This window comes from Carcharhinus amblyrhynchos, chromosome 7 (assembly GCF_965287045.1).
Source record: "Carcharhinus amblyrhynchos chromosome 7, sCarAmb.v2.hapA, whole genome shotgun sequence".
NCBI classification, from domain to species: Eukaryota; Metazoa; Chordata; class Chondrichthyes; order Carcharhiniformes; family Carcharhinidae; genus Carcharhinus; species Carcharhinus amblyrhynchos.
In genome coordinates this window covers 120,643,390-120,659,777 of record NC_137330.1, presented here as the reverse complement: position 1 = coordinate 120,659,777, position 16,388 = coordinate 120,643,390, and the positions used below count along the sequence as shown (strand labels likewise).

At 42.3% G+C, this 16,388-nt stretch overlaps 1 protein-coding gene across 8 annotated transcripts in view; it reads left to right on the top strand.

The window, feature by feature from the left end:
* The window catches only part of disp1 (dispatched homolog 1 (Drosophila)), a 415,387-nt gene that overhangs the window by 260,213 nt on the left and 138,786 nt on the right, over nt 1-16,388 (top strand). For 6 of the 8 annotated variants that reach the window (XM_080193046.1, XM_080193045.1, XM_080193042.1 and 3 more), the window contains one exon: nt 14,200-14,779. In XM_080193046.1, the coding sequence (XP_080049172.1) occupies nt 14,238-14,779 (542 nt within the window). In that variant the 5' untranslated portion in view covers nt 14,200-14,237. Of the gene's footprint in view, nt 1-13,082; nt 13,196-14,199; nt 14,780-16,388 lie in introns of those variants that run through there. The other 2 variants (XM_080193048.1, XM_080193050.1) reach the window with 2 other exon arrangements.

Below are 16,388 nucleotides of genomic sequence, written 5' to 3'. Positions count from 1 at the left end.
TCCATGTGAGGTAGCCAATTAGGTACAAATTAGACAGGGTTGTTTTTCAAACTGGAGGCCTGTGCCCAGTGGTGTGCCTCAGGGATCAGAGCTGGGTCCACTTGATTTGTTATTTATATTAATGATTTGGATGAGAATTTAGGAGGCATGGTTAGTAAGTTTGCAGATGACACCAGGACTGATGACATAGTGGACAGTGAAGAAGGTTATCTAGGATTACAACGGTGTCTTGATCATTTGGGCCAATGTGCTGATGAATGGCAGATGGAGTTTAATTTAGATAAATGTGAGGTGATGCATTTTGATAGATTGAACCAGGACAGGACTCAGTTAATGGTAGGGCATTGGGAAGAATTATAGAACAAAGAGATCTAGGCATACAAATTCATATCTCCTTGAAAGTGGAGTCACAGGTGGACAGTGGTGAAGAAAGCAGTCGGCATGCTTGGTTTCATTGGTCAGAACATTGATTACAGGAGTTGGGGCGTCTTGTTGAAGTTGTACAAGACATTCTTAAGGTCACGCTTGGCATATTGTGTATAGTTCTTGTTACCCTATTATAGAAAGGAATTTATTAAACTAGAAAGAGTGCAGAAAAGATTTACTACAATGTTACCCAGACTTGATGGTTTAAATTATAAGGAGAGGCTGGAAAGCCTGGGACTTTTTTTCCTGGAGCGTAGAAGTCTTTGGCGTGACCTTATAGAGATCTATAAAATAATGAGGGGCACAGATCAGCTAGATAGTCAATATCTTTTCCCAAAGGTAGGGGAGTCTAAAACTAGAGGGCATAGGTTTAAGGTGCGTTAGGGTTAGAGATACAAAAGGGCCTATAGAGGGGCAACCTTTTCACACTGAGGGTGGTGAGTGTCTGGAATGAGCTGCCAGAGTTAGTAGCAGGGGTGGGTACAATTTTGTCTTTTAAAAAGCATCTAGACAGTTACATGGGTGAGATTGGTATAGAGGGATATGGGCCAAATGTGGGCAATTGGAATTAGCTTAATGGTAAAAACTGGGTGACCTGGACAAGTTGGACTGAAGGATCTGTTTTCATGCTGTAAACCTCTAATGATGCTACATACTTGGAATTCCAACAGCAAGTATGCCGGTTGCAGGCTGGTCCGTAACTGAGCAGAAGGCTTTGAAATTGCTCAGTTTCATCATCGCTGGAGGATGTTGTTGAAAATTGCAATGTGCAGTGCAGAAAAGCAAGTGAATTCCCCTGCAAATGTGCAGTGTGTGGGCAGCTTTCTGCTCGGACTGGCAACAAATATAGAAACTGTGCCTTGCAGCCAAATACTGCACCAGGATTAAAAGAAAATCTGTGGAGTAGTGAAAATCTGAAATAAAACATGATAAAGCTGGCGGCATGCCAGAGGAAGATAGGTTAGCTTTTCTTTTTTAGAGCAGGTTGAGTTGTGCAAGGGAATAGAGGAATAATCATTCCAAGCCTGGAACCTGGTCCACCACTCAATTAGATCATGGCTGATTTGTATCGCAAGTCCATCTACTTCACTGGTATTTTAACCATGTTGCAAAAGATTGGGAGGGGGGGATGGGGCGGGGGTGGGGCGCGTCAGGCATATTATAGAAAATAATGAAGGAGGAGTGCGGAGAATAAAAGTTATATTGAAAAACAGCAGGCAAATGAGATTAAGGTGACTGCATTTGGAGGAGAAGAACAAACACAGACTGGAGTGAATGCCCTCTTTTTTGTGTTGTAAATTCTATGTAATAACTAAGGTTTTTTCACATTGCATCAAAAAGAAAAGCATGGTAGTCAGTGATGTGTCTTGATGGAAACAGTTTTACAGGGGATTGCGTAGGATAACAGCACAGAGACAGGCCATTTGATCCAACCAGTTCATGCTGGTGTTTTTGCTCCATTAGAACCTCTTCACATTTTCCTCTTCTAAATCCACCATTGTAACTTCTGCTTCCTTCTGCCTCAAATACATATCCAGCTTCTCTTTAAATGCACTTCAACCAATCCTGGGTGGAGAATTCCACATTCTTATTACCCTTGGGTAAAGATCATCTGATCATAAGAAATAGGAGCAGGAGTAGGCCATTACACCATCGAGCCTGCTCTGTCATTCATGTCTTATCTGATTGTGGCCTTAACTCTACTTTTCTGCCTGTCCCCATAACCCTTGACTGGTTTGTCGATCAGAAATCTGTCAAGAATTCAACATTTCTGGTGGAAGTCAACTGTCCAACAACCCAGGGTCACCCGGGAAGTATCAGATGTCATTGTTAGGCAGAGGATTGACTTGATTTCTATAAAGCATGAGGAAGAGAAACATCATCTATACTTAACTTTGTGATCCTACTTCCTTCCTTCAACCTGTTAAGGCAAGTGAGAAGGCTGGTTTTTTTTAATGCCTGTTGTAACTGTTCTTGTCAGAACCAAGAAAGGAGACTATTCAGTATATCATTTCAATACTGATTCTGTGAAATCATGATCCTATTTGTGCTAGGCCTGTACCGTTTTCCCATAGCTCTGCAATTTTTCCTCTTCACGTATTTATCCGTTTGATCCTTTTTTAATCTTATTTTTAACTCTATTTCCTCTGCCCTTTTAGGCAGTGAATTCTAGATGATGTTTCTTCTGAATTCCCTATTAGATTTCTGGCAGCTACATCTCTAATGGATATTACCATCTCTAATGGATATTACCATCTCTAATGGATATTACCATCTCTTTATACATAGACCTGTTTATATATGTATTCACCATTTGTTTGTGAATTCTACATGCATTTAAATAAAGAGCTTCTAATTCTCTCTTGTTAACATCTTGCCCCACTCTGACCTTAATAGCTGGTGCACTCTTACTTGCCTGTCCCTTTTAATCATACTGTGGTTATCATTACCCACCCTGCCCTTTCCATTATAATATTTCAAACCTTGCCTCACCTGAATTCTCCCTCACAAGCCAGCTATTAGGTTTGAAGCATTAAAAAGGAGACAGAGTGAATACTTGCATGGGAAGATCATAGACGATCTGGAGGAGGGGGCTGAGTGTAGGGTAACAAAATTTGCTGATGACACGAAGATGAATGGAAAAGCAAATTGTGTGGAGGACGCGGAAAGTCTGCAGAAAGATCTGGAAAGGCTGAGTGAGTGGGCAAGGACCTGGCAGATGGAGTGTAATGTTAGCAAATGTGAGATTATCCACTTTGGAAGAAATAATAGTAGGATGGAATATTATTTAAATGGTGAAAAGTTGCAGCATGCTACTGTGCAGAGGGACCTGGGGGTCCTTGTGCGCGAATCGCAAAAACTCAGTCTGCAGGTGCAGCAGGTGATCAAGAAGGCGAATGGAATGTTGGCCTTTATAGCGAGGGGGATTGAATATAAAAGCAGGGAGGTCTTGCTGCAACTGTACAAGGCACTGGTGAGGCTGCGACTGGAGTACTGTGTGCAGTTTTGGTCACTGCATTTGCGGAAGGTTATATTGGCCTTGGAGGGAGTACAGAGAAGGTTCACCAGGCTGATACTGGAGATGAGGGGGTTAGCTTATGAGGGGAGATTAAATAGATTGGGCTTCTACTCGTTGGAGTTTAGAAGGCTGAGGGGGGATCTTATAGAGACATACAAGATAATGAAGGGGTTAGATAGGGTAGAGGCAGAGAGATTCTTTTCGCTTAGAAAGGAAATCAGAACTAGAGGGCACAGCCTCAAAATAAGGAGGGTCGCAGTTTAGAACAGAGTTGAGGAGGAACTTCTTCATTCAGAGGGTGGTGAATCTCTGGAATTCTCTGCCCATTGAAGTGGTGGAGGCTACCTCGCTGAATATATTTAAGTCACGGGTAGATAGATTTCTGATAGACAAGGGAATTAAGGGTTACGGGGAGAAAGCGGGAAAGTGGAACTGATCCACTTCAGATCAGCCGTGATCTTATTGAATGGCGGGGCAGGCTCGAAGGGCTAGATGGCCTACTCCTGCTCCTATTTCTTATGTTCTTATGGGAACAGGAGTTGTGTACATCATGTGCAAACCAGGCAATTCATTTTCATCTCCAACTTCCTCACTCAGTTCCCAATTACAAGATTCTATAAAGTTTCTTATTATCAGGAGTAAGAGCTGATCCAGGGACTTTATCTGAGACGCTGCACCCTTGCAAGTTAAAGCTGGTCCATTGGTGCATTTCAATGAAATTTGCAATTTGGCACTTCTGGCTGAAGATGGTCACAAATACTTCAGACTTGTCATTTGCACTGATGTGTTGGGCTCCCTGTCATTGACAATGAGGATGTTTTTGGAGCCTCCTCCTTCAGTGAGTTGTTTAATTGTCCACCACCATTCACAACTGGATGTGGCAGCAGAGTTTTAGTCTGATCTCTTGGTTGCGGGATCACTTAGCTCTGTCTATCGTGTGCTGCTTCCAATGTTTGATATCCTGTGTTGTATCTTCACCAGTTTGACACCTCATTCTTTATGTATGCCTGCTGCTGCTCCTGACGTGTCCTCCTGCACTCTCCATTGAAACAGGGATGATGTTTGGTTTGATGATTGGTAGTAATGGTTGAATGAGGGATATGCATTTATGTAACACCCTGAGTCCAGCATTGGAGTCTAAAAGAATGAGAACGTGCTCTCTTTTTTAAGACACTAGCTGCCGTAACGCAGTTGAATTTAAAGGTCCCATTAAAAAGAACACAGGTCAGGGAGAATGTAAGCATCTAAGCTCAGTGGATGGTTGGGGCAAGGGGAGGGTGGATATCAGGAGAAGGTGATGTGGCGGGGTAGTCATACATTGGGAGAGAACAGTGCTGTTTGAGGGGGCGGAATTTGGACGTGGGAGAGGAGAGGCAGAGGGACAGTGATGGGGTCGAAAATTGGTGGGAGGGGGGCAGTGGGGGAGTGGTCAGATATCAGGAGGGAGAGGTGGTAAGGGGCCAGACAACAGAAGGGGGTGATGGTGGTAGGGGTCGGACATCGGAGGGGGCAGTGGTTTAGGGGGTGTCCCTTGCAGGGACCGGTCCAGGTGTTCTGCTGAAGTTTGAAGTGCTTTTCTTTTTTCTGAAAAAGTTTGAGTAACTATTAGCATAACACAGGCAGAACCATTAGCAACTTTAAATCACTTTGTTGGTAGTTCCCAACTCATTGCAGGAAGTATTAACACCACTGGACGTTTGCTGTGTAAACTGTAGTTGTAACTTCTGTCAGGGATTCCCCTGCACTTCATTGGGCTACTTTCAAATCCAGTGCTGGGGAGCCATGTACTTACTGGCTGAGTTTCAATGCACAATACTATGATGTGTATTCAGTGTGGGTACAAAATCATTTGGACCCAACAGAAATCAGAAGTACTGCCACTGACAAGAATAAAAGCAAATTATTGCAGATGCTGGAATCTGAAACCAAAAGTGAAAAAGCTGGAAAATCTCAGCAGGTCTGCCAGCATAGAATCATAGAAACCCTACAGTGCAGAAAGAGGCCATTTGGCCCATCAAGTCTGTACCAACCACAGTCCCACCTTTGATTAGCAGTCCCACCCTGCCTGCTATTTTTCTGAGTCTTACTGGCCCTATTCTCTGGTTCCCCTTCAGTTAATTCACCTTTGCTTTGGTTCCCGCCCGCCTGCCAAACTAGTTTAAATCCTTCCAGCCAAAATATTTATGCCCTTCCTGTTTATATGCAACCCGTTCTCCTTGCCCAGATCTCACCTGCCCCAGAAGAGACCCCAATGGTCCAGATATCTGAAACCCTCCCTCATACACCAGTTGTTTAGCCACGTGTTGAGCTGCACTATCTTCCTATTCCTAGCCTCACTGGCACGTGGCACAGGGAGTATTCCTGAGATTACAACCCTAGAGATCCTGCTTTTTAACTTTCTATAACTCCCTAAACTGCTGCTGCAGGACCTCATCATTCTTCCTGCCTGTGTCGTTAGTACCAATATGTATCATGACCTCTGGCTGTTCACCCTTTTCCTTCAGAATGCTTTTCTGTCCATTCAGAGACATCCTGGACCCTGACACCAGGGAGGCAACATACTAGCCTGGAGTCTCTTTCACGTCCACAGAAATGCCTAACTATACCCCTAACTATAGAGACCCCTATAACGATTGCTCTAGTCCTCTTTGTCACTCCCTGCTTAACAACAGAGCCAGCTGTAGTGCCACTGCTTTGGCTGCTGCTACTTTTATCCCCTGATAGGGCATTCTCCCCAATCGTATCCAAAATGGTACAGCTGTTTGTGGGGGATGACAATTAGGGATTCCTGCGCTGACTGCCTGCCCCTTCTAGTGGTCATCCATCTATCTGCCTGCACCTTGGGTGGGACCACGTCTCTAAAGCTTCTATCTATGATACTTTCCACCACCTTCATGCTCCTAGGTGTATCCAACTGCTGCTCCAACCTACCCATGTGGTCTGTAAGGAGCTGCAATTGGGTGCACTTCCTGCAGACGTAGTCATCTGAGGCGCTGGAAGCATCACGATCTCCCACATCTCACACATGCAACACTTAACCCACTGACCGACATTTCGAGCACCAATTATTTTAAGAAAATTTATAAAATGCTTACCTTCCCTTTATCTTCTCACAATGGCCTTTTTTTTGGTCAAAGGAGAAGGGAGGGAGGGAAACATTGATGTAGTGTTTAGGGCTTACAGCTCCTTGACACCAGATCTTTGACTTCCCACTTCTTGGTAGAATATTAAAGATAATCTCTTGGACACTGCCAGAAGCAACTTGAGAAAAATCATGGGGGTTTGAAATAATATTTTCACATTCTTTAATCACTTTCATTGGTTAGTTCTTGGAAAATGGATGAAACAAAAGGTGAATTTTACTGGGTGAGACAGTTGGAGACAGGTCATGTGGCGAAATCTCCAAGCAAGCAGAATTGCAGCTGACATAAAAATTGGCCATGTAGGTGATAGTGAAGAGAATAGCTGTGGACTCCAGAATGATATCAATGGTTTGGTTGAATGGGTGGAAAAGTGGCAAACTGCATTCAATCTGGAAAATTGTGAGGTTGGGCGGGCAAACAAAGCAAGGCAATACTCAATAACTAGGAGGCTATTGAGAGGGATTGAGGAAGTGAGAGGCCTTGGAGTGTATCTCTTTGCAGGTCCCTAAAGGTGGCAGGGCAGATGGGTGAGATGATTTTAAAAAAAGCCTATGGAATGCTTTCCTTTATTTCATGAGGTATAGATTACTGTACAAAAACAGGGATATAAAGTTGGAATTGCAAAAAATGTTGATTAGGTCACAGCTGAAGTTTTGTGTACAGTTCTGATCACCACATTACAGAAAGGACTTAATTGCTCTGGAGAGAGTGCAGAAGAGGTTTGCAAGAATGTTGACAGGGCTGGAAAATTATAGCTATGAGAAGAGATTGGACAAGATAGGATTGTTTTCCTTAAAACAGTGGAGGATGAGGGATGATGTGATTGAGATGCTCAAACCTATGGTAGAGTAGAAAGAAAAGAATTGTTTCCCCAAGCAGAGAAGTCAATTACCAGGGGGCAGATTAAAGATGTTTTTTAGAAAGATGAGGGGATATTAAGAAAAGCATTTTAGGTGTTTGGAGTTTACTGTCCAGATTGAGGCAGAAACCCTCAACTCAATAAAACGGTGGGATTAGAATGGACTGTTAGTGTTCTTTCAGCTGGCGCAGACACAATGGGCTGAATGGCCTCTTTCTGTACTTTATTTACCAAACTTTATTTATTAGCTTTCACAATAACATACATCTTAAAATATAGGCAAAGAAAGTGTTAGAAGAAAAGGGGGTTAAAAAGAAAGAGACGAGAGGAAAAAAAGAAGAATAGATAGAATTATTCAACTTGTAGAGAAAAAAGATTGTGTAAATAATGAATGAAAGGTTGTCAGACGGAACCAATTTTTAAAACTAATTCGAAAATGTATATTTAATCTTTTCAAGTTTAAGAAACATTATCTGCTTGACCCATTGGAAGTGGGAGGGTGGAGCAGCGGACTTCCAACTGAATAAGTTGATGTTCAGACATTGAGCCATGGCATCTTACAGTTATCTACAGCTTTCTCATCAGAGATTACCCCAAAAATATGACAATATCAATAGATATGACACACATGCATGAAAAAATTAAGAACACAAGGAACAGAAAGTGGCCAGCCTTGAGCATGCCCAAAATATATGAAAGTATTGCAGGAGCCAAATGACATCTCACATAGGCAGGATCCAGAGTACATCCTGGCAAGTCTAGCTCTAGAAAGGTAGAGCCAATGAAGAACATGAACTTGAAGCAGACCATGTCTAATAAACAGTAATGAAGAATGCAATCTGAAATGAATCAGTTGCCATAGACTGCCAGAAAGCTTATTATTTAGGTCCCACTGCTCTCTCTTAATGTTAACCGAAGAGTTTGTGAATAATATAAATGTGTGAAAGAGGGCCCTTTAAAATGGGATTAACACCTAAACAAAAATCAAAGGGACTGTTAGGAGATAGAGACGGAAAGGAAGCAAAATGTTTACTAGCTAAACTGCAAGTCTGCAGGAACCTGAAAAAGAGATTTGGAATCACCATGTTCCCTTACTAGATAATCAAAGGAAGCAAACATACCCTCAGAGGAAATATCTTTCAAAGATTTCAAACCAAATCTGAACCAAAGGGGGAAGGCTGAATCAATTAGAGAAGATGGAAAAATGGATTAGAATAGATAGGAAGAGAGAAGAGAACAGACTTCAATCTGTTCTCTTAAAAGTGGATTCTGAACTTTGTGGATGAGGGGGTAGAAGGATGGGTTAGTAAATTTGCTGATGACACCAAAGTTGGAGGAGTTGTAGGTAGTGAGGATGGATGTTACAGTTTGCAGAGGGACATCGATAAGCTGCAGAGCTGGGCTGAGTGGTGGCAAATGGAGTTTAATGTGGAAGAGTGTGAGGTGATTCACTTTGGTAAGAATAACAGGAGTACAGAATATAGGGCTAATGGAAGGACTCTTGGTAGTGTCAACGATCAGAGAGATCTCGGTGTACATATGCATAGATCCCTGAAGGTTGGCACCCAGGTTGATAAGGTTGTTAAGAAGGCGTATGATGTGTTAGCTTTTATTGGTAGAGGGATTGAATTTCGGAGCCGTGAGGTCATGATGCAACTGTACAAAACTCTGGTGCGGCCGCACTTGGAGTAGTGTGTGCAGTTCTGGCCGCCGCATTATAAGAAAGATGTGGAAGCATTGGAAAGGGTGCAGAGGAGGTTTACCAGGATGTTGCCTGGTATGGTGGGAAGGTCTTATGAGGAAAGGCTGAGGGACTTGAGGTTGTTTTTGTTAGAGAGAAAGTTGAGATGTGACCTAATTGAGGCATACAAAATGATCAGAGGATTAGATAGGGTGGACAGTGAGAGCCTTTTTCTTCAGATGGTGATAGCTAACACGAGGGGACACAGCTTTAAATTAAGGGGTGGTAATTATAGGACGGATGTCAGAGGTAGGTTCTTTACTCAGAGGGTAGTAAGGACGTGGAATGCCCTGCCTGCAGCAGTTGTGGACTCGTCAACTTTAAGGGCGTTCAAATGGTCAGTGGATACGCATATGGATAGCATTGGAATAGTTTAGGTTAGAGGGTCATTAGATTGGTTCCACTGGTCGGTGCAACATCGAGGGCCGAAGGGCCTGTACTGCGCTGTAATGTTCTATGTTCTATGAACTGGGACCAGGTTTTAAGGGAGTCCTGCACAATTCTATACTGTGTATAGCGATTCACACAAGCTGGTAACTGTAAACGTGATGAGGGAGGCAAGAGGGTTCTGGGTTGTCATTACCTGAAAATGAATGAATCCTATAAGTAAGCCTATTCATATTGGCAAACTGATCATTCAAAAAATTTGGCAAAGCAAGACTTTGAAGATTTGTCTTTCCAATAAGATTCTATGCATTTTAATTTGAATAAAAGAGGAAATCAATTGGTCAAGAGATTTCTAAAAGATTTTTAATAAAAATAGGAATAGCCCAAAATAAATTTAAAAGTTTTGGTAAAATTATCACTTTGACAGAATTAATACGAACAGCAAGCTTCGAGACAGCACTCACCAATCAGCAAAGTCTTACTTGATGTCTTTGAACAAAGATTTGAAGTTATATTTAAAAAGGTTGTTGCAATCTCGTGTCATAGATATTCCCAAGTCAAATTATCAGAAGCCTATCTAAAGGAGAATAAGTCAAAAGACAGGTCCAGTGCAGAAGAATTAATCGGAATAAAACAAACTTCAGCTTGTAGCCTGCAAATTTACCAAATTTGAGCAGTACCAAGAACATTTAGTATTGATGCAAAAGGGTCAGATTGTGTAACAAACGATCATCGGCATAAAGAGAGACCCTGGCTGGAATTCTCTTGCCTTTCACGCCAGCAGGATTCTCCAATCCCACTGGCAGCGCATCACCGCTCATGGGTTTCCTGTCAGCATGGGGTGATGTTGGTGGACCAGAGAATCCTGCTGCTAGCAAACAACATGCCACCTCCCGCTGATGAGAAATATGTGGCCAGGAAGCCAGAGAATCCCGGCCCTTATCACATAAACCACCCGTTAATTCCACTTACATCCTTATTAGGTCGAAGGGACGCTAATATTGTTCAATAGCGATGTCAAACAGTGAGTTTATTTGTTAGTGTCGCAAGTAGGCTTACATTAACACTACAATTAGGTTACTGTGAAAATGGAGGTAAAAATGCCTCTGTAGAGGGGAAAATGAGCAAAGCATGAAGAATTTGTACAGGTTGAAGCTATAGGTGATGATTATAACATTTTAATTCATGAAATAAAACTGGACCAAAGCACATTTTTCTAAAACTTTGAAAAAATAGCCCATCCTACATGGTCGAATCCTTTACCAGGAAATTATAACCTCTGGAAGAGGAGAAAGAATCTTGGAGTAAATAATATTAAATGGGCGCATCAAGTTGCAGAATGACTGTCAATACTTAATAAAGTCCAATCGATCGAGAGAGCCAATAATTGGCAAAATAGGCTCCAAATGAAGGGTAAGAGCTTTGGCTGCTATATTCTCATCTGTGTTTGGCAGAGAAAGAACTGCTGCTCTCAAAGGGGTCCTTACCCTTTTTCAGCAGTAGCCACTTGTTTGCCTGATTCAAAATAAAAGAAAGATTGCCATGAGATAATGATTCTGAGAAGACTAAACTGAGCAGGGGATATCAACAGAAGGAGCATTTTAAAATTTGATTTGATTTATTATTGTCACATGTATTGGGATATAAAGCATGCCATTCATAGAGTACGTAGGGGAGAAGGAAAGAAGAGGGTGCAGAATATAGTGTTACAGCCATAGATAGGGTGTAGAGAAAGATCAACTTAATGTATGAGAGAGGTCCTTTCAAAAGTCTGATGGCAGTAGGGAAGAAGCTGTTCTTGAGTCGGTTGGTACGTGATCATTTTCCCGATGGAAGAGAGTAATTAAAGTCAATAGAAAAATCATCAGCTCCTGGAACCTTACAGCTTTGTAGTGCTTTGATGGTTGATCTATTGCTAGAGTTGAGAGGGGATTATCTAACACGGACCTATTAACAGGACTCAAGATTGGAATATCAAGCTTGTAACAAAAAAAGACTAGAATTGGCTGCAGCCTCAGAGGAATACAGTGTAGAATAGACAGTTTTAAATTGATCGTTTATACACTTGGGATGTAGTGTGGAAGTACCAGATTCATTGATCAGATTATAGGTCATTAACTTGTGAAGTTTGTGAGAGAGAATTTCTTTGGCTTTTTCTTGTTCGTAATACTGTTGCCTTGATTTCATCAAATATTTAGTGGATAAAAGATCAAATTCTGTCTGTAAACTGAGTTTTTGTAAAACTCAGGAGTTGAAGCAGAAACGCAGCGTGGGTCAATTTAGAACATAGAACGTAGAACACTACAGCACAAAAAGGCCCTACGGCCCACAAGTTGCGCCGATAAAATGTCAGCCATTTCTGATGGGCAGTTTTTTGAATGCTGCACTGTATGAAATGATTTGATGTGGATGTGCCGGTGTTGGACTGGGGTAAACACAGTAAAAAGTCTGACAACACCAGGTTTTAGTCCAACCGATTTTATTTGATAGTAAACTCGCAAGCTTTCGAGGGGACTCCCTCTTCGTATCCAGCAGTTTGCAGTGTCGATAGTAGTCATGATGTGGATGTGCCGGCGTTGGACTGGGGTAAACACAGTAAAAAGTCTGACAACACCAGGTTTTAGTCCAACTGATGATTTGGACATGGATATAAACCTTAAATGCATCACAAATAGTGGATACAGTTATATCAGATGTTGCACTGATGTCTAAGACCAACCTGTGAGGAGTTTAATTTAATAAATTCTTTATGAGCGAGAAGAACAGGATTAAAATGCCACATGCATTGAGAGGGCAGACTTTCAGGAAAGCATAGTTTTATCAGCAGGGGCACATGGTCAAATATAACAATCCTCTGATATTCACTAGAATCTAAAAGAGAAAGAAGTTTAATATTCAAGATTTTTTTTATAAAAGTCTACTCTTGACTTCGAATGATGAACTGGAGAGGAAAAAAAGAAAAATCTCTTGCAGTTGGGAAAATAAAATGCTAAGCATCTATCTGTAACCTTGTGGAATCATAGAATCCCTACAGTACCAAAAGAGGCCAGTCAGCCCATTAAGTCTGCATCGACCACAACCTCACCCAGGCCCTACCCCCATATCCCTACATATTTATCTACTAATCTCTCTAACCTACGCATCTCACGACACTAAGGACAATTTTAGCATGGCTAATCAAGCTAACCCACACATCTTGTGGACTTCTAGAAAGGAATTAATAGTGGAAGGCGATCCAGGAAAGGAGCACGAACCAGTTTGAAAGCAATCAAGAGAAGGATTTAAAACACAATTGAAATCCCAACCCAGAATCAGATGATTGTGCAAGTTAGACAAAGAGGAGGAAAAAAATTGGCAAAGTACTGAACATCATCCAATTGGAAGCGCACACATTGGCCACAATTATTTCTTTACTAAATAGACTACAATCACATAGTCACCATTAGGATCTGTTGTGACAACTGTGATATTTTTATGAATCAGAATTGCACCATGCCACGATTTAGAGTGAAATTTGTGGTGAAAGATCTGGCCCAGCCACCCTCCCCAGAGTCTGAAGCGATCTGAAGGGCCAAATGGATCTCTCAAAGAAGAACAGTATCTGTCTTAAACTTCTACAGGTGAGAAATACATTGCAGTAACCCAGCCCTTTGACATTGCAACGTACAGAATTCGTAGAAACTTTAGATATAAAACATTCTTAGGTGTCAGTCCACAAAAAAGAAAATTACTAATTGACCAAATTGAGGCAAATGACAGACTGACAATTTCTACTTAAAGAGCAACCAGATAAAGAGAAAGGAGAAAAGGAAGGAAGTCCCAAACATCAGTCTTCCCCGAATGAAAGGTGCACTCCCACCCCTTCCCTAATTCAAAAGCTAGATGTGAACATAGCTATCTTGAGGATGATCCCACCCTACCCAGATATCAAATACTAAAATACTAAATAAATAAAATACTAAAATATCAAATACTAAATAGCCCCCGAATAAATAAAAAATTAGTATCTATGAAGCCAGGTTTCACTCTGGGATCTGACTTGAATAGTGTTAACACCAGCTGGAATTGTGACATTGTATGCCTGTTATTTATCTGTCTCTGCTGATCTTTAGATTTTCTCATTGAATTTTAGCATTTTCAGAAGGATAAAGGCCAGAATTCTCCTATCCTGCCTGTCACAGGAATTATAGTGAGCGGGGGGTGTACCATGTAAAAGTCCATTGACCTTGGGGTGGGATTCTCTGGTTTTGAGACGAGTGCGACTGAAGAATCCATACAAAATCTTTTATCTGTCACAAAACTGAAAGATAAATATGGCTCTGTTCTCCCAATTTTTATTCACTTGTCTTTGAGCAATGTCACGAGGATGAATTAATTCAGTTCTTTGCTCACATGTTCTGTTCACTGAGCTAATACAAGTCTGAGCGACTGTTGCTACTTCAGGACTTTCTAGGTGATAATTTGCGATGTGACTTTCGTTGTTCCTTCTATCCCTCCCCCCCACCGTCCCTTCTGACTGATGGAACGGGGGAGAGGTAAATTTTGATAGATCCTGAGGTTTTCTTGATGTCTTTTTAACTGACAGTATTTTTGACATTTTGTTTTCACTGTGTTTGATTTTCAGGCGTGTGACGGATGTGAAGAGGCTGGTGAAACAGGAGCATGGCTATGAGCAATAGGAATGGTGATTTCATGGTTCAGAGCAATGGCAGTGTCCCATCAAATGCTAACAGTAACAGCGTCCCTGCAGCCTGCGATGGAGACCACCTCTCCCAGCAGCTGTCAGCCAAGGAGACCTCAAGGGCAAAAGTGAGTCAGAACAGTGGTACGCTGTCAAATGGCACTGTTAAGCCTTCCTCCCTCTTTCCAGACAGCACAATAAATAACCAAAGACCTGCACCAATGCTGCCACAATGTTGCCACCATTGTCCATACCATCATCCCTTGTGTTGTCATGGTAACCAACCAGATTGCCATTCTTTGGGAAATACCACCATCACCTCTCCATTGACTCCCTCCTGTCTGCAAACTTGCTCCGAGTACCCGACATCTGTGTGCCAAAACACTTCCCCCATCCATCCAGCCAGCTGCTGCCTCCAGCCTGCTTCATCTCTCATCGATCACGCTCCCCTCTGTCTGCATCATCGATGGCCTGACCATTTCCAGCATCAACCTGTGCAACAGCAACACGTCCGCAACATCAGGTACGCTCCACCAAGGCAAACTTTCACATGTATAATCAACAAACATTTCCTGTTGGTTCTCCCAAATACGATGACTGTGTGGTTGGAATAAAATGAAGATTTAGTTTTGGGACGGTCCGGTGGCACTGCTGCCTCACAGTGCAGGGACCTGGGCTCGATTCCCAGCTTGGGTCACTGTCTGCTTGGATTTCCTCCGGGTGCTGCAGTTTCCTCCCGCACTCTGAAAAACATGCTGGTTAAATATGTGGAGTTACCGGAATAGGGTGGGATTGTTGTCAGTGCAGACTCGATGGGCTCAATGGCCTCCATCTGTACCATAAGGATCCTATGAATGAAAATAATCTGTGAGCTCTGACTGGGTCCAGGGTGTATTTTGCCAGTGGTAAGCTCTCTCTATTTGAAAGATGTACTTCAGAGAGTAGCTGTGTGGGGCTCAGTATAAGCATTTGCAGTGTCGTGTGATTTTGATTTTTTTGCCTTTTGTAAAACATTCACCCAAGTGCAAGTTAATTGTGATTCTTTCCTATTTGTGCTGTACTTGGAGAGCTTATTTGGAGGTGTATAACACAAGGGTATGGTATAAGTCGTTAAACATTCAGGCAGTGGGAGTAATTTGAACTGATGAATTAAGAGCATCGAATATGAAACATTTAGTCTTTTAGTTTCTTCTGCCCAAAATCAGATCTTTGGCTGGTTGCTGATGCTTCATCCTGAGCCATTTCTTTTGGCAGTTTTTTGTCACTGGTGGTTTACTGTTGCCTTCAGGATGGGGAGGTCCATCCCATCCCAGGTCTACCTCAGCCAGAATAGGAGTCGAACCCATTGTCTCAGCATTATTCTGGGCAAATGCTAACCATCTAGCCAACTGAACCAACTGGCCCTCATACGAAACGTATTGCATGTCAATGATATGTAATGGCCTCTGTACAGATACACTGGGGCAGGGAGTGGCACAGTGGTATTGTCGCTTTACTAGGAATCCTGAGACCCAGGGAATTGGCTCTGAATCTCATCACAGCAGATTGGGGAATTTTTAAAACTCAATAAAATATCTGGAATTAAAAGTCTGTACACAAGAAACAAGACAAATCCAACCCAACTGCCCCATCAGTCTGCTCTCGATCATCAGTAAAGTGATTGAAGTAGTCATCAATAGTGCTATTACTCAGCAAAACCTTGCTCAGTGACGCGCTCTTTGGGTTCTGCCAGTGTCACTCAACTCCTGACCTCATTACAGCCTTGGTTCAAACACGGAAAAAGTGTTAAATGCCAGAGATGAGTTGAGAATGACTGCCCTTGACACTCAGGCAACGTTTAACCGAATATAGCATCAAGGAGCCCTAGCAAAACTGGAGTCAATGGAAATCGGGGAAAACTCACCAATGGTTAGTGTCATACCTGATCCAAAGGAAGGTGGTTATGGTGGTTGGAGATCAATCATCTCTGCTCCAGGACATCACTGCAGGAGTCCCTCAGGGTAACATTCTAGGCCTAACCATCTTCAACTGCTGCACCAATGACCATCCTTCCATCATTAGGTCAGAAATGGGTATGTCTGCTGATGATTGCACAACGTTTGGCACCATTCGCAACTCCTCAGATACCGAAG